A 19,327-nucleotide genomic window follows, 5' to 3' on the forward strand; every position below is an offset into this window, starting at 1 on the left:
GTCAGGCCTCAGTTGCTCAATCTGCAGCACAGGAACAGAGACTACACAACCAACATCCCTCCAGGAATAACCAGGGACTTCCTGTGCACCGTGCCGTGTTCATGAGAAAGGCAACCTCATGGTCCTGGTGGAGCAGGAAGTGTACAGTCATGAACCCAGCTGCTGATTCTCTATGCACCTAGCACTGTGGTTTGAACGTCAAGTGTCCCTTACCCTCATAAGGTTGTGTGCTGAACGTGTCCTCCGGCTGGTCCCTTGGAATGCGGGACCTGGTGGGTGAGTTTTGAGGGTTGTAACCTGGCTTTTCTTTGGGCCTGCTTCCTGGTCCACCTGCAAGATGTGGCAAGCTTCCTCATACTGCAGCTGACACAGCCATGACATTCCCACCACCATGACTGTCCTGCCACAGTGGACTTCAGCCCTGGAGCCGTGAGCCAGGACCCAGGACGCACTTCTCCTCCCTGGAGTTGTTTCTGTTGGGTAGTTAGTCAAAGTGAGCAGAAGAAAATGACCAATCGGGTTAGGGAGGGAGACAGATAACAAGGAAGAGTCAGAAAACACAATGGAGGCGTTGGGAGGTGGCTCAGTGGTTAGGAGCACTCACCGCCCTTGCAGAGTTCTGTCCCTAGACTGGAAGCTCCGTCTCCAGGAGATCTGATGCCCTCTTCTATGCTAACACACACACACACACACACACTAAAACCAGATATTTGAAAGGAAAAACAAAAGGCCAAGAGAGTCACATGATGTCACAGCAGCAGCTGCACCCTCCACACTCACTTCTGTAACTGTGAGACCTCCATGTCTTCTGCCAGCAGCAGTTGTCAGCAAACGAAGCTAATTTTGTATGGTGAATTTTAGGAGAATTATCCTTCCGTAGACCTATAGCGGAATACGGTTAAAGTAATTCATTTCCTAGAGCAGGACATAATAAACAATGTTCTACATAGATCATGAGCACATTCATACACACACACACACACACATATACACACATGTGTGTATGCGTATATGCATACATGTATGTACGTTGGTATGCAGGTAAGTGTTTTAGAGGACTAGGCCTTTTAAGTAACGCTGTTGAGTCCTGGAGCCTCGGTAATCCACAGGTCAAGCTCCTGCTGAGGAGGAAAGGTGGATCTTTGGAGTGTTAGCAGTCCCAGTTAAGTTTGATAATTGCTGTGGAATTTGTTCTAGAAAAATCAAAGACTGCACTTCAAAGTTGAAGCAAAATGGAATGAAGTTGGCTCTGTGCCTCCTTGAAAGACCGGAAAAGAATGTGGCTCCTGTGGGCTCACACATCCCAAATGCACTTTCTCCGAGGGGAGGTCTGGAGCAAAGGTTCGGAGGCTAGAACGAGATGCAAATGCTCACAGAGGACGTCACACACGGATGAGCATGTCTCCCAAGAGCAGGAGGGACAACCCTGGAAGGGCCCTGCTCAGCTAAGGCTGAAGGAATCACCTCTCCTCCCAGCTCCAGTGGCAGTCGCTTCTCCCTCTGTCCTACCCAAGCACTCCCATCCAATCTATGCCGGTTTTCCTAAGCCCCAGCTCTGACCTGAGCTCATTTAACTCCATTACCGGATTCTGGGTTGTCTTTTACCCTTCAGCAGTATAAAACCTCCATGCTGAAATCTAATCAAAAGAGTGAGCACCCCGCTACGTCAGTCAGTCGGGATCTCGTCAGGGGCCAGGTGGCCCACAGAGGTCATTCAAAGAACTCAGTCTGCAAGTTGTAGGCAGGTGAGGTAAAACAGATAAGGAATTGCAGGGTTCCTGAGCAACCCCACAGCAGGAAGCTATTACTGTCCCCAGGAGAGAGAGGATGGGGGGGGGGGGGCTGGGGATGGCAAGTTTTGAGCTATAGGAGAGGTCCACGCATTAGAGCCATGCCCATAAGATACCTTAGCACCCTATGCCTGTGATGGTGCCGGTCAGAAGCCGTGGAATTGGTTTAGCTGTTCATCAAGATACACAGATGAAGAAAATGTATAAGATATGTATGCACAAGAATGCACAAGAAGTTATTCAGCCACCAAGAAGAATCAAAAGGTGTCATTTGCAAAAAAAAAAAAAAAAAAAAAAAAAGAAAAATCACAGAGCTTCAGCCAGGCTTCTCTACACAGGACGCATATAGAGATTGATCTAATTATCTTTAGAAACTTAGTTCACCCCCCTCCAATGTGGCATTCAAAGTGAAGGCCGTTCTCAACCCCACTACAAATTCTAATAACTTAAAGTAACACGGGGCCAGGCTAGCATCAACCTCGGAGACCCACCTGTTTCTGCCCCAGGAGTACAGGATTAAAGACGCGTGTCATCACGCGTGGTTTAGATCTACTGATGTTAGAGATACAGGCTTGACCTGCCAGGTAATCTAGCCCCTCGTAGAAATACGAAGGAAGTCCGACAGCATCTGGATGTGCCTATGTCTTCACATACAGACACATCCTGTGCACACCTGTCATCCGTCTCTGATATAAATAGAAATGCCGTCCCTTTGGAGACTTGGTAACTGCATTTCTGGTCATGCCCACGTGCTCCGGCACTGACGCCATCTGCAGCCCCCTGGCGCTCCTCCCCTCAGGCGACTCTTCAGAGGTGTGAGCCTTTGTCTCCTGAAGTTCCTGACCCTTCAGCCTTTTGCACACGTGTAAGCACGCTCTCCCCTTTATCGGACAGGCGAGCCTGGAAACTTTTCTTTGTTTGAAGGGTGGATATGGCTGCTTCTCTGGAAGAAGTGGGGTGTGACTGTTTTCTATAGCGCGTGAAGGGCTCAGCAGCCCACAGAGCACCCCAGGGTGGGCACGCAGGAAGTGTTCACCACGTCTGCTCAGTGAATGGCGAGCATTGATTTCACACTCACAGGCGCTGTCACTGGAGACCATACAGCACAGAACAGGATGCGTGCGAGAGGCTGATGCAGGAGGATTGCCAGGAGTTCACGACCAGCCTGGGGTATGCGGTAAATTCCAGATAAGCCTGAGCTATGCAGTGTGAGACCCTATTTTCAAACAAACAAGCAAGCAAGCAAATGAACAAACAATGAACGAAAGGCAGGGTGTGTGGCGGAAGGCGATCAGTGCAAAAAGAAGAAAGGGAAAGGAACAGAAGAAATAATAGTACAGAAAGACAAGAGGGTCCAATGAATGGCTCATCACGTAAAGGTGATTGTTGCCAAGCCCTGTTACCCAAGTTCAATCCCTAGGACTCACGCATACAGTAGAAAAAGAAAGCCCCATCTATCAAAGAACCTGCATCTTCCAAATCAACAGCATGTCCAATAAACGTGGACGTTGGGGAGTCAGCAGTTTCCTGCTTCTTTAAGGTGTGGCAGTCCTGTGCAGAGCGAAAACCTTCAGCACCCCTCCCCCCAGACTCTCTACTTATGCAGAAGCATCAGGACTACAAGCTTGGTTAACATGGCAGGGCCCGAGTCACCGATTCTCCCCAAATCACCCATTGTGGGTACCCAGAAAAGAAAGACGACTTATGATCTCCCAAGGCAGCTTTCATCCTGGATGCCCCCCTTCTCCACAATGGCACTGGAACGGTTCAGACTATCAGGATAGAAAGCCTCTTTCCTGGTTCATTGAAGAGTGACAGTTGTGAGAGCATCTCAGGGTTTCCATTCTGTGAAGAGGCACCGTGATCACGGCAACTCATAAAGGGACACATTGAGTTAGGGCCACCGCACGGGTCCAGAGGTTTAGTTCCTTGCTGTCACGGAGCGGGAGGCATGGCAGCGCTCAGGCAGATGTGGTGCTGAGGAACCTGGAGCTCTACATCTCCATCTGCAGGCAGCAGGAGACTGCTCCACAGTGGGCACAGCCTGAGCACTGTCCATCCCAACGGTGACTGACGGTGACGCACTTCCTCCAAAACGGCCACACCTACTCCAACCAGAACACACCTCCTAATAGTGCCACCCGCTACGGTCCAAGCATCCAAACACAGGAGTCTATGGGGGCCATTTCTGTCCAAACCACCACAGACAGCAAGTGCTATCTAGATTTCTTCTCCACTCCCCTTTTTTTGAGACACTGATTCATGTAACACAATCTCTGTCTCCAACTTTCTATGTAGCCAAAGATGACTTTGAACGTCCAATCCTCCTGCCTCCACCCTATCTTGCCAAGTGCTGGGATTACAGGCGTGCGCCCCTATGCCTTGCCCCATAGTTCTGTTCTTTACCTGTCTACCTCTCACCCACAAACACCCTCCAATAGCCCCTCATTCCATAGCGTAATTTAGTTTCTTCAGTTGGGTGAAAATGTCATGAGTTTGGATATCAGGAAGATTGGGTTTAAATATTGCGCTGTATCTAGTCATCTCTTTCAGATCTGTTCTCTCAAAGGTCCTTGTGAGGCTGGGTGGCCCGCTCTGCACAGCTGTCACAGAGGTTACATGGTGCACTGCACGGGAAAGTAACTGTAGAGATCAAGGGTATGAAGAACTCCCTGGCCTATTTCTTTTTCATTTTTTTGTGTTTGTTGGTTAGGACACAGCATCTCACTATGTAGCTCTGGCTGTACTGGGACTCACTCTGTAGACCAGGTTGGCCTCGAACTGAGAGATCGGCCTGCCTCTGCCTCTTAAGGGCTGGGATTAAAGGCATGCACCACTGCACCCTGCTGGCCTACTTCTTTTTGATCAAAGTTCCTATGCTTGTTTAATTGATAGGAGGGACTGGGAAATTACCTAGCTGAAAAGAATTCTCTTTCTCCATCATCCTGATGTTGTCTATTTTCCTTAGACAGCATGTCTAAAGTAACGTATAGTTACTTCTGTCCTTTGTTGGTCAGTTTTTGAGCATCATGAGGACATGTAGAGCCTGGTGTCGAGAGATGCCCAAAATCTCAGCAGTTGGGAGAGGTGGAGGCAGCATGGTCAGGAGCTCAGGATCTGCTTCATATGAAATCTGAGGCCAGTATGGGTTACATGAGACCCTGCTTAAAATAAATAAATGTGTGGAGACGTGGTGGTGGTGATGTGTGTGTGTGTGTGTGTGTGTGTGAGACAGTGTGTGTATGTGTGTGAGTGTATGTGTGTATGCATGTGTATGATTGTGTGTTTATGTGAGTGAGTGTGTGTACATGTGTGAGTGTATATGTGTATGTATGTGTATGGTTGTGTGTTTATGTGAATGAGTGTGTGTGCATGTGTGAGTGTATATGTGTGTATCTGTATGATTGTGTGTGTATCTGTATGATTGTGTTTGTGTATGTATGAGAGTATGTGTGTACATGTATGAGTGTGTGTGAGTATATATATATGATTTGTGTGTGTGTGTATGAGAGACAGTGTGTGTATATGAATGAGTGTGTGTACATGTGTGAGTGTATATGTGTGTGTATCTGTATGGTTGTGTGTGTGTATGTATGAGTGTGTGTGTACATGTATGAGTGTATGTTTACATGTATGAGTGTGTGTACCTGTGTGAGTGTATGTGTGTGAGTGTTTATGTGTATGTATGTATGTGTGTGTGAGAAGGAGCATTTGTGTATTCCTCTTTAACTTCTATACGCCTTGTAAATGGGTGGAACTGGGGCCCACGCATGTTTATGCAAAGAGAAAGGCAAGCGGCAAGCCTGTGTAAGCAGGGAAGTCAATGCAGATATTCCCCGAGGACGTTCTGTGCCTGCCCCTTCAACGATTATGATTCATAAGGGACTGGTAATCCCCTTTGAGGCATTTTTTAAAGGTTTAATAAAAGCGAAAGAACAGAGAAGGGTACAATTAACTCTCACCAATGCAGAAAGGCCAGGGCACGTAGGGCAAAGGACCAGAAACTCTACGGGGTAAGATCAGGACAACCCTAACACGCAGACCAGTGAGAGTCTCAACCGTGATCAAGGCCAGGCACTCGGGCACACTTGGCTTTCCTCTTGAAAACGATCCAATCTAGCTTTTAGCTCACTTGTCTAAACATGCTTACCGATACACACAGGAATATGACACGCATAGGAATACAATAGCTTATGACACCCACGGGAACACCATAGCTCATTTCCATTCAAACATGATCTGACGAAAGACTCCTGGTCAATAATTGTGCAAGCTCCCCCCAAAATTTTGTTTTGAGTAGGCCATACTGACACAGAATACCTTTGTACCCCGACCTCACCCTCGCAGTAATCACATTTTCTTGTTTTAAGGGACAACTTTCACAAGAGCCTAGTGGGGTGGTGGGGGACAGGGAGCCAAGAGTGGCTGCCGGCAAGGCCTGGGGAAACCTCAGTGCACAGGCTTGAAAAGGGCCTGCTCCTGGCTCCTGCATGCACAGGAGGTAAAGAAGACACTTCACCATGGCTCTCACCAGTTGCTCCTGTTGCCTCCTTCCCTAACAGCAAACAAGCTCGGTACCCACGGGATGCTTACGAGTCCACCAGCGTTCAGAAAAGGTTTGTTTGATGAATGGTGAATAAAATGCAGTGGGTCGAGGCACCAGCTTCAAGCTCCATAGAGGGGCTTCCTAATGTGACAAGTGCAATCCAGGCCGACCCTATAACCGAAGCGACCTTTTATCACTGACAAACACGAGGCAGAGGCAGGCAGATCTCTGTGATTCCAAGGCCGGCCTGGTTTATGTAAGGAATTCAAGGTCAACATCCAGGACTACAGAGAGAGAGAGAGAGAGGAGAGAGAGAGAGAGAGAGAGAGAGAGAGAGAGAGAGAGAGAGAGAGAGAGGGAGGGAGAGGGGGAGGCCCTGTTTCAAAAAACAACCACAACCACAACCACAAAAAAAAACCCAACCCCCCCAACCAATAAACAACAGCAACAGCAACAACAGAAATGAACAAATCGCTCTGCTTGTGTGCTGGAGAGATGCCCAGGGGCTAAGAGCTTGCACCGTCCTTGTGGAGGACCTGAGTCCAGTTCCTGGCATCCACATCCAGTGGCTCACAACCACCTGTAACTCTACCTGGGTGGATCTGACGCCCTCTTCTGGCCTTCACAGGCATTGCACTAATGTGTACACGTACACACAGAGACACGTAATTTAAAATACATTGATTATATTTTAATAATTTTATTATAATAAACTGTATTATTTTATAAATTTAATTACATTTTATAAATTCAAACACAATTAAAATTTATTAAGTTATTTGATATGTATACAGTAGTCTTTAAGGATTTACTTATTTATTTTTGTTTTATGTGTGTGAGTGTCTTGCCTGCGTCTGTGCAGCCTGTGTCTGCATTGCCTTCAGAGGCTGGAAGAGAGAGCTAGAACTGGAGTGACAGATAGTTGCTGGCCACCATGTGTGTCCTGGGAAGGAAGGTCTGACCTCTGCATGAACAGCCGAGCTCTTAGCTTCTAAGCCATCTCTCTAGCTCCTGCATTTCACTTTTCTGTATTAGTTATAGGCACAACATTGGCTGTACCTTGTTGGCAGAGCGGTTGGGGTTACCGCGAATGGAATTCTGGCTCGTCTGCCTTAAGGACACAGCTAAGGTCTCTCTGTAGCTCATCGGATGATGCGCTAACGTGGGGACCACTGAGGGGGCCATCGGAAACAGAACTTACACACGGATAACCTTCTATGTGGAAGATGGAGGCAACAGGACCTCAACCTCACGGCCTGTCTGGGATACAGAATGAATCAGGACCAGCTTATGCAACTTAGTTAGACAGTCTCACGATTTAAAAACAAACAAAAACAACCTTCCTTTACAAACTGATGGAAGAACTGGTGAGATGGCTCAGCAGGTAAAGGAATATGCCAGCAAGCCTAACGACCTGAGTTCATCCCTGGATTCCACAGAGTGGAAGCAGAAGTTGATCTTCAAGTTATCTTCTGAACTGCACACACACACACACACACACACACACACACACACACACACACAAATGCACACATACAAGCACACACACAAATGCACACATACAAACACACAAACATACACACACACAAACCCACCCATACAAACACATGCACATACAAACATACAAACACATACACACACACAGACACACACACAGACACACAGACACACACATACAAACACACACACAGAAACATATACACACAAACACACATACAAACACACAAACACACACAAATGCACACATACAAACACACAAACATACACACACACACAAACCCACCCATACAAACACATGCACATACAAACATACAAACACATACACACACACACACACAGACACACACATACAAACACACACACAGAAACATATACACACAAACACACATACAAACACACAAACACACACAAATGCACACATACAAACACACACACAAACACACACACAAACATACACACACACAAACATACATACAAACAAAAACACAAGATGCAAACTCATACATCAGTGCCCTCTGGATAGAAGACAAGACACTTTTCGAAAGTGAACACGGGGAAGGCGTGTGTTGGCATCACAGGCTGTGGTACGGATAAAACCTGGTCTTGGTGGGGATTTTTGTTATTCACGATTGAACTCAGAGCCAATATTACATTCCTGGCCAAGAGACGAATTTCTGCAGCCCAGCACTTAGGATCTGAGGCAAGAGGATTTCAAAGTTGAGGCTAGTCTGAAACACACAAATCTGCCTCTAAAGCAAATACAGAAAGGAAAGAAATACGAGGAGCAGGGACTAAGCCAGACCCCTTAACGGCAACTCCGGCATCATCTAAGAGACCAAGAAGACACCGAGTTAGCCGGACACTCCGAAGGACTCCCTTCTTTGAGCCGTAAACCCACCTGAACACCCAGACTCCTTCATTTCCAGCCAGCCATTCGGGTAGGGGAATCCCTTCAACTTGTACTTTCAGCCAGGGCTTTGATATCAGTCTGCCATGTTCCACGTCTGAGCTTCATTTCTAGGTGCTGAACTGAAAAGTGAGATCTGAACGAGACCCCGCATGTTGCATGAGCTCGTCCGTACAACCATGGGCATGGGCATTGTCTGCCCAAGTGCCACCATGAAAATAACAGCTTCTCAGGCTTTTCTTCTGGTCTGGGATTGAATGGAAGGGAAGAGAACCATAACCCAAGAAGATGTGGAGCCTTGCACGATTTTTATACCAGAAAATAAAATTTCTCATTAATTATTCGATATGCATAAAGTTTAACCAGAGGAAGACATACCTGCTGCTTCCTCAGGATAATCCCTTTGACCTCGACACACTGGGTTAAGGCTTTGTTTCCTCACTGCATCATCCACTCCTTGAGTCAGTTTCGTCCTCGTGCCCCACCCTCTACTAGACTGAAATTCTTTTAGGTGGAATCACCTCTAATTTCATTTCTCTAGTTCTTAGTCTCAGTGCTTCCAGTTGGCTGAATCTAAGGAATGTCTTTTTGAATTTCAATTTATCCCATCATTTCAGTAAAAAGATAGAGGCGAGGGTAACAGTCCATGCTAAGCGGCTTAAAGTGGTGAGACCTTGGGTTCAATCTTGAGAACACACTCACACACATACACACTCACACACACACACACAAATGCGCAGACACACACAGATAAACACAACATACATATATATACATGCACCCACATATCCCCACACACATATGTATGTACATACAGACCGCACACACACACAAATGCGCAGACACACACAGATAAACACACATACATATGTAGACACACACATAACATACATATATATACATGCACACATATATCCCCACACACATATGTACATACATACCACATACACACAGACATATACGGACATACAGATAAACCCAGATATATACACACATACACCCACATACATATATATACACATATACTCACAGACACACACAGATACATACATACACATACATATACACATACATATATACACACATGACATACATATATATACATACACAGACACACACATACATATATACCTACACACACATACATGCCATACACACACACACACACACACATGCACATACACATGCACCCACGGTACAAGAGTGAGCTTTCACACACAAACAGCCATCCGGAATCCTAGGAAATGGTTTCTAAGGCTAAGATTACATGGCTTTCACAAGCAGGATCTCCAAATCTTTTACACAAACAAATGCAATGTAAGATAGAGGCTGTGCAATTGTTGGATAGACTTTTTCAAGGATAACAGAAAGGCACACGACTCAGGCTTTGTAACCTTTCCAACCCAGTCAGACAAAGGTTTGCTAATAAATAAATCACTCTTCTTCCACTCGGACACTGCTGAAACACAAGCGACCCGTCGGTGAACTCGATCTTGAAGACAGGCGTGCGTTTGGAATGTTCCAACAAGGACGGCATCTGATATGTCCAGCCCACTGATGATAAACAGAGTGCCGTTCGCTGGTCTCAGATTTATAGTCAGAAGCTGAAGCAGCAGGGCCAAGGTTCTGGCTGGACAGAGAAGGGTTCCTGGCGTGTATGAGGCCCCTGACACTTCCCAACACCTACCTCCAAGGGAAAGTCGACCGTAAAGCAGGAGTAAGAAGAGGTGAGCCCAAGTCTCAGGGCCTTTGAAGACTCGGAAAGGGCTTAAGTCACTTCCCAGGACGTACATGGACTGAGTGGGCTATGACTCAATGTGTGGAGCAGGAGTGAATGGGGTGACGATGGCAGAAATAAGTGGCAAGCTTACCAACACTGGGTTTGGGCTCTGAATTCACCTCAGAAGCAACTCCTTTTGACTCTAGCTTTGGCTTCCTAACGAGATACGTTAACATCCTCCTCTCTTCTTTTTAATTGCTGGTGCTGGGATTGAACCTACGAGGGGCCTTGCTCAGACACATCCATAAACTGGGAATGGGATGCACACCTTTAATCCCAATATGGGAAGGCACTGGCATTGGCACGTGGATCTGTGCTGTTCTGTGTCTGCTTCTCCCCGTGGGAGAGCCAGCCTGTTGCATACTGGGCTGGAGGGAGGGAAGTTGGGCTGGCTAGGTGGGTGCAATGGGGCCTTGGTCGGCAGCGGGTGCCCAGGTAAAGAACCACACACCTGGGAACAGCTTTGGAGAGGTGGTTCCGTTTAGAGGGGGTGGTGGTATTTATGCCACTACAGAGGTGGCCAGGGTCTCTGGGGCAGGGTTTGTGTGGCCCTGTACAACTGTTCAGGACAGGAGTGTTGGAAGTTACCTCATCTGCATACTCAGGGGAGAGGGGAACCAAGGGGGAAACCTTATAAAGTCAGACAAGGATCAAAGCCTGGTAGCTGTCAGGGCAGGAAATTCTTACTCGGGTTGATAGTGGGGCTCTGACTTTTAGGCACCAGGTTGGGAGAGGGGAGGGAGCCAACGCCTGATATCTTCATCTGAGGCTGACACTCACCTCGCCTCCCCAACCCCCACACACCCACACACATTCCCATCCCATTTATCCTGGGCCATGTGGTCCCGTTAGATCTCTATGGTAACCTGGTCTACATTTCAAGTCCCAGGTCAGTCATGGTTCCATAGTAAGACCTGCCTTAAAAAAAATCCCACATATTTACAGGAAATTAAAGATTGTTGGAGATAATTTTAAATTCTTCTAGGATCCTGAAGTTCTTTACTTTAACTTAAAGGTACACGTGTGTGCATTAAATATATAGGCATTACTAAAATAATGGCAGATCTCCTCACCGTCATCTCCTCCCTGCAACCACTCATCCCTGCCAGAGTGTGGTGGTTTGAATGAAAATGGCTCCCGTGGACTAAGAGGAAGTGGTGTCATTGGAGATGTGGAGGCCTTGTTGCAGGAAGTGTTTCACAGGCTTTGAGGGTTTAGAAGTTCAAGCCGGGCCCCATGGGTCTGTCTTCCTGCTGCCTGCCCGCCCAGATGCAGAACTTTCAGCTCCTTCTCCAGCACCTCATCTGCCTGCCCTCCTCTGAGCTTGCCACCCTGGTGGCAATGGACTGAACCTCTGAACCTGTCAGCCGGCCCCAATGAAACATTTCCCTTTATAAGATTAGCTGTGGTCATGGTGTCTCTTCACAGCCATGAAACCCTGACTGGGACACAGGGCCTTTCTGTTTATACTACGCAGACCTCACAGGGAAACACCTTCATTTCTGGTTTACAGGTAAAGAAGACTTACGGTGCTAACCACTGGACCGCTGATACCGAGAGCTGTAAGAACGCAGGTTGAGCAAGCCAACCAAGCAGGCAGCCTTCCTCCATGGTCTAGTGTGAGCTCCTGCCGCCAGGTTTCTCCCGACTTCCCTTGGTGATGGACTATGATATGGAGCGAGACTGAAATAAACCCTTCCCTCCCCAAGTTACTCTTGGTCATGGTGTTTTAGCACAGCAGTAGGGACCCTACCTAAGACAAGTATTCTCCCTGAAACTCTTTCTCCTTGTCCCCCCAGCTGAGGCAACGCCTGCGGGATTTTAGAGCGTAACAAGACCTGTCCGCCATCTGAGCTTGGCTGTCTCCGAGAAATGTGACTACAGCAGTTGGTGTCTTTCTGCTTGAGATCCATTAAGCTCCAGGGCAACCATTTTAATTCACTGTATTTTGGCTTGAAGTTAAGAGCTCTTTTGGGGGGAGGGGGCCTGGGAGAGAAGCAGCACTAAAGGTGCAAAGAGGCCTTCACTATGCAGGCTAAGCCCTTTACCAGTGAGCCACAGCCCTGACACCAATTTCTTCTAATTTTGTTCTCTCTCTCTCTCTCTCTCTCTCTCTCTCTCTCTCTCTCTCTCTCTCTCTCCTTTCCCCCTCCCCTTCTCTCCCTCTCCCTCCCTCCCTTTCTTCCCCTCTCTCCCCCTGCCTTCCCCACCCCTCCCTCCCTTTCCCTCTCTCTCTCTCTAAATGTTAAAAAAAAAAAAATCTGGTTTGGTTTGGTTTGTAACAGGGCCTCACTCTGTAATCCTGGTTGACCTAGAACTCTTTCTGTAGACCAGGCTAGCCTCAGCTTCATAGAAATCAGCCTGCCTCTGCCTCCCAAGTTCTGAGATTAAAGGCACATTCTACCACACCCAGCTTTAAAATAAAATAAAATGTTGTTTGTTTTTTTTTTTTAAAGAAAGCGAAATGAAAAAGAAAATTAAAAACTTAAAGAGTCAGTGCCCTGAGACACTTGGGGTACACTCATCTGTCTAATTGAACAACTATCTTTATTTCCTTTTCTTTGAATGAGGATGTTATGACACAAAATGGTTAGTAACTTGCCAGGATGACGTACCTGGGTGTCACACACACACACACACACACACACACACACTCACACACACACACACACACACAGGAATTCAAACTCAGAGAATCCAGGCCCTGAATGAACTCTTTGCAAAACAGAACATCAATTAAAATGGACAATGACTGTACCCACTAAGGGCTGCCGAGGGCGGGCACTCTGGCCACAGCTACCACGGCCCTCAGAGCGCATTTGCTGGCCTCTGACAAAGATGAGAAAACGTGAGACTGGCCATGCTGTGACCCCATTGTGCAGTAAGTATTCCTATGAAAATAGCACAGGATTAGCATGTTTGCCAAGGCCAAGGTGGGAAGACATTGTGAGCAAGCTGCAGGAAGAGAGGCAGCCGTATTCACCCTAGTGTATGGTGAGGAACAGCTGGCTTTACGGACGTTCACTCACAGGATACAGAGAATCTAGAGCCGTAAGGTACGGTTGACAATTCTCGGAAAACAGGCACTTCCCTGTCCTACCTACCTCCTCGTTCCTCCCTTTATAGCTTTGCTTTTATGATGAGAGTTTTAAATTCGTGTTTGAGACAAGTAACCTAGTCTTCTTTATCCTGAGAAGAGGGAAGGTAATTCCGAGGCAGCCCACTGGACACCTGAAACTGTGGATGATATCAAACCCTGACGGGGGTCAGCGGAGGGACTTTATTTTGTTTCCTGATACAATCAACTTCCACATCTCAACCAAACATTGAAAATGCCAGAGATGGAAGAGATTGCTCAGTGGTTAAGGGTGTAGAGAACCCACATTCTGTTCGCTGAACCTCTGAATCTGGCAGCTTGGAACAGCCTGGAACACCAGTTCCAAAGGACCCGATGTCCTAGGTGTCTAGGCAATGCGTGCTCACATGTGCATGTGTGCGTACGTGCATGCCTATGTGTGCATCCCCCCAACACTGCTAAATATTAAATTTAAAAATAGAGAGAAAGTACTACTGGAAAATATTGTATCTGCATTAAACATAAAACCATTTTTCCTTGACATTATTCACTAAGTAAGATATTTAGCAACCGCTTATAATGTTTTAGGTATTAAGAACGACCTAGAGATGATGAGGGACACGGGAGGAAGCTATGATGGTAACGTGGCCTGCGTTCCCAGTGCCTGGAAGGCCATGGCATGAGAATGATGGTTCTGTTGGGCCCGGGGTTTTTGCGAGACTCCAAGTAATCGTGAAAATAATAAAAGCTATGCTAAGACCTGGGCACAGTGGACGCTACACTGACCAGAAGTTTGTCCATCCTCTTTAAATTTCAAGAACTTTCTCCCAGGTGTAATGAAACATTTGTAAAGATGCCTTGACGAGAAAAATACTCCAAGGGCTAACAAGCACATTTGCTTTTCAGAGCTTTCGCTGGTACAAAGTTCCTCACAGTCCTGGAGGACAGAACGGAGTGTTTCCTGACTGGCCTAAAATACAGAAAGGCTCTAGAAGGAAAATCTCTTTGTCACTTTGGCACCAAGATGTTTTCTCTTGAATAAAATACCAAGAGTCATGTGTTATTACATTTTGATAGACAGGAAACCAACCATCCATTCTGTTAGGATAACTGAAAGTTATACATTTACAATAAAACCAGCACACACACACAAATCTATGTATGATTTAAAAGCACAATAGCTATTTTTTTTTCTTCGGTGTTGAGGATTGAACCTAGGGACTGGCACAAGCTGGGCCAGCACTGTGTCACTGAGGTACGTCTCAATCCTTATATTTTAAGAACTAGTTACTCCCTGGTTTGGCCACTCACTGAGTCTCAGGGGGTGGGAGGATGTGGGGGTTGTTTACCCCAGGTCCTCCATTTCTCTATCCACTTAATAGAGTCAACTAGCCCCTCCACGTCCTCCTCCACTCGCTCTTGTGAGAATAATGGAGACTAACATGGGGTTCTTTACGATTAAGGTACTAAAATCAAAAGTATTTCCAGAGCTCCAAGGCACTCCTAAAGGCATTCATTTCGATCCCAACCCTTCACTGCCCTCCTGCTTTTCTCAGCTGCAAGTGCAGACTGAGAAAGTTAAAACTAAGGCCCCACGCATGAGACACCAGAGAACAGTCTGGGGGTCCCGGTCCCTGTGGCACAGTTTCGGGGCAGGACGAATTTTGCAAAACCGGCTGAACCACGGAGCAGGGAGTCGGTGCAGGGGGCGTCCGAACACGCAGCGCTTACCTGATCTCCCCGAGAGCCCCGGGCGGGTGTGGGATAAACACCCCACAGCTGGACGACGGAGACTGCTTCTTCTTGGAGCGCCAGAGGTGGAATGTGGGGTGTTTCTTGGGGGGCTTCGACGGGCTGGCCTCCCTGGAGTCGCCCTGCGATGGTGGAGACAGCGGCATCTCCTCTCGTGCCTCTTCTGCGGGCTCAGGTGCTGTCCTCCCAGGCCCAGCCTCGCTGGAAGAACTCACCTGGGCGCTAGCTCGCCCGCCCTATCACGCTCGCTGCCCGACCCCGCCCCCTTGTTGCCCCTGCGAGGGCTGGCGGAGGGTTAAAGGAATGGGACGGAGCCAGGCTGGGCGGCGCGAGCTCCGCAGCGCCCCCGCGAGGTCAGGTGCAGAAGTGTCCGAGCCTCAGGTACCGCAGCCCCGCCCCTCGCCCCCGGCTGCGGCACAGAGACACCCCCCTACCGGACATCTCGGGAACTGCGTCCTCTGAGCCTGGTCCTGTTTCTGAAATACCAGGGATGCAGCTGCCATGGGTCACCCACTGGAGTTCCTTGGCAGCTCTTGGCCATCCGGTTGGCAGGGTGAGTGGTTGCTTAGCCAACTCCACGGGAGAAGGATGGGAGAGGCACGTCCCCTGGCCAGGCCGCCCAGCAATTAGCACTCCTTCACCCTGGGAGGCTTGGGCAATCAGGTGCTGGGCGGTGTTTGATGCTGTGTATAAGCACGAGTGCCAACTTCTCCACTCTCCTCAAGAGTCTGAAGAATTAGTTTGGATTCGCATCTCACAAAGCATCGAGGGATTAAAAAAAACACATGGAGAAGGACATCAGCGAAGATTTGCAGTTCTGAAAGGGCTCGATGTAGTCCTCGCAGTGAATTAAACGTCAGGCGTAAGGTATCTGTCACATCGTTTACTGCTAGTAACTTTCTTTACTTAAGCCGCACTAATATGCAAAGGCAGTGGTATTAAGTGAAGGAAGGTACAATTACAATCATTAACATATATGAAGAGGCTTAAGACCACGGCTCTGAAGCGGAATGCCGCCATGCTGCAACGCTTTCTTCGCTTCTTTGAAGATGCAGCTCATGTTTTTATGCCTTCACTTCTCATTCAGACCACACGCATCATCATCCCATTATTTTCCTCACATTTGTAACAAGATATAAACTACATTATGGTTAAAACGCGAATATCATGGCGGGGCAGGGAAACACATGCCTTTAACCTCAGCACCTGGGAGGCAGAGGCAGAGGGATCTCTGCAAGTTCCAGGCCACCCTGATGGTCTACAGAGTGAGTTCCTGGACAGCCACAGCTACATAGAGAAACCCTGTCTCAAAAAGTCAAAAATAAAACATAACAAAAAAAATGGGGGGGGGGGGAGAAAACACTATTATAGTCTGGGCTTAAGGTAAGAGCTTGATTAAATACCTAGATGCACAAAACAAAACCAAACAAAAGCAAACCAGACCAGATATAGCCCAACCTTTATTACCAGTGGGTAATTTGCCTCTTCTGGAACTTCAGTGAAAGGAACCGCATATGTGTTCTGTTGATTTGAAATTCTCTCCCTCTCTTCAGTATTCATCTGTGAAAATCATTCATATTCTTGCTTCTAGCCATTTAAAAAAGTATACTCTTATTGCATGGTATGACGATCCCACAGTCCACTGTGGGTGGATGTGTAGGTTGTTTCTTGTTGGCGCTACTTTAAATAAAGCTGGTGTGATCCTCAGACATAAGCATTCACTTCTATTGGAGACTCACACAGGGGTTCAAACTCAGTAACAGAATGTGTACAGGCTCAGCGTTGGTGAATTGTACAGGGACCCGGTAACAAGCGGTTTTGTAGCACTTTCATGTTTCTTCAAGTGTTTAAAAATTCCAGTTTTTAAAAGATCCGTTTACGTTGAGCGTTCTATTTGCATTTACACCTACATGCCAGAAGAGGGCGCCAGATCACATTACAGATGGTTGTGAGCCACCATGTGGTTGCTGGGAATTGAACTCAAGACCTTCGGAAGAGCAGCCAGTGCTCTTAACCTCAGGGCCATCTCTCCAGCCTCCAAATTCCAGTTTTTAAATCTAATTTACACCTAATTAGAATCTGAGTACTTTAGCTGCTTCTAACTACAGGGGAAATTTTTGGCTTTCTAAGTTCCACCTCAGAGAAACGGAATTGATGTGGTTAAAAAATATTGGCAGGCTGGAAAGATGGCTCGGTGGTCAGGAGGATTGGCTGTTTAGTTCAATCCCCATTAACAACATGGTGGCTCAAAGGAAAAAAAAAAGGGTCAACAGAGAAGGTATTCAAAGAAGCCATGTGGTGTGGTCAGTGTGTGAACAGTGGCCACTTCCAGAGCAAAGGGCAATGAGGAATAAGAATTGAGAAGTGACTGTGTCTTGGTGGCTCATCCACAGGGAGGTGGCCAGTTTGTGAGTTGTCACTGATGAATAATGAGTAAGAATTTACCAGAGAGAGAGAGAAGAGAGGGTGTATATCCAAGGAAGAGAATGAACAGGATGGACCGAAGGCAAGGATTGCAAAAGGGCATGTGTTGTTGATAGGGAAGCTAAAGAAGAGGGCACGGGGTGGGAAGAGAGGTAGGAAATGAGATGGGTCAGGCAGGCAGAGCTGGAGGGGGAGCACATTGTAAGTCGGGCTCCTGCAGTGCCCAGCCTTGGCTCCATGGGCATTAGAACTACAGTTTGGATCTTAAGAATTCCCCGAACCACATAATAAAGGCTCAGAGTCTAATGTGGTGAATTTGAAACTGGTGGGCCCTTTAAGTGTTAGGAGGTCTCCTGGTCATCCTTGAAGGGGATCATTGGATCTGAGGCCCTTTCTCCTGCCTTTCTCTTTTGCTTTGTGGCCTGGGGTGAGTGGTCTTCCTCGCCATCATGGGTGCCCCAAGAGCGGTGGGTCAACTCAACATACACTATGACTTAAAAGAGTGGACCAAAACAAGCCCTCTCTCTCTATAAGATGATTGTGTTAGGTCTGTGTCAGACCAGTGGGAAGGCAGCTAACACAGGACATGGTTATCTTTTCATGCCGAGAAGTGGTGTGAACAAGTTTGGGTCTTACAAAGGGGGCTTTCTGGAATGGCTCAAAGTTGAGAGGAAACTCTAAGGTAAATCAACTAAGACCAGCTTAGAGTTTTTCTGCAGGAAGTCAGAAGATGGGGCCCTCGGATCAAAGGGAATGGGGACTTGAGAAATGGCTCTGTCACACTGTTGACTCCTGTTTCAAAAACTCTGGTTTCCATAAGCAGACCCTCACACACATGTACACACACACACCACACACACACACACACCACACACACACACAGACACACCCTCACACACATGTACATACCACACACACAGCACACACCACACACACACACACACACCTTCACACACATGTATACACACACACCACACACACACCACACACACACCCTCACACACACCACACACACACCACACACACACCACACACACACACACACCACACACCACACACACACACACACCACACACACCCTCACACACATGTACACACCACACACACACACACACACCACACACACACAGACACACCCTCACACACATGTACATACCACACACACACCACACACACACACACACACACCCTCACACACATGTATACACACACACCACACACACATACACCACACACACACACCCTCACACACACACCACACACACACCACACACACACACACACACACCACACACACACCACACACATATACCACACACACACATCCTCACACACACCACACACACACACCACACACACACACACACACACCATGCACTCACTCATGTGCATGTACACACACACCTGTCCTGGCATGCACACTCAGGCATGCACACTCAACACACACAAAGAATTCCCTTGGTGGAACAAAAATGTAGGAGATGGAATGCAGGACTTGGAGTGAGAGAAGAAGAAGAAGAAGAAGAAGAAGAAGAAGGAGGAGGAGGAGGAG

At 47.4% G+C, this 19,327-nt stretch overlaps 1 protein-coding gene across 1 annotated transcript in view; it reads right to left on the minus strand.

The window, feature by feature from the left end:
* The window catches only part of Crybg1 (crystallin beta-gamma domain containing 1), a 196,368-nt gene extending 180,707 nt beyond the window's left edge, over positions 1-15,661 (minus strand). The window contains exon 1 of the mRNA XM_063279640.1: positions 15,331-15,661. Coding sequence (XP_063135710.1) covers positions 15,331-15,497 — 167 coding nt within the window. The 5' untranslated portion in view covers positions 15,498-15,661. The remainder of the gene's footprint in view (positions 1-15,330) is intronic.
* Between the last annotated feature and the right edge of the window lie 3,666 nt (positions 15,662-19,327).

The sequence above is a fragment of the Rattus norvegicus genome, chromosome 20 (genome assembly GCF_036323735.1).
Source record: "Rattus norvegicus strain BN/NHsdMcwi chromosome 20, GRCr8, whole genome shotgun sequence".
Lineage (NCBI taxonomy): Eukaryota > Metazoa > Chordata > Mammalia > Rodentia > Muridae > Rattus > Rattus norvegicus.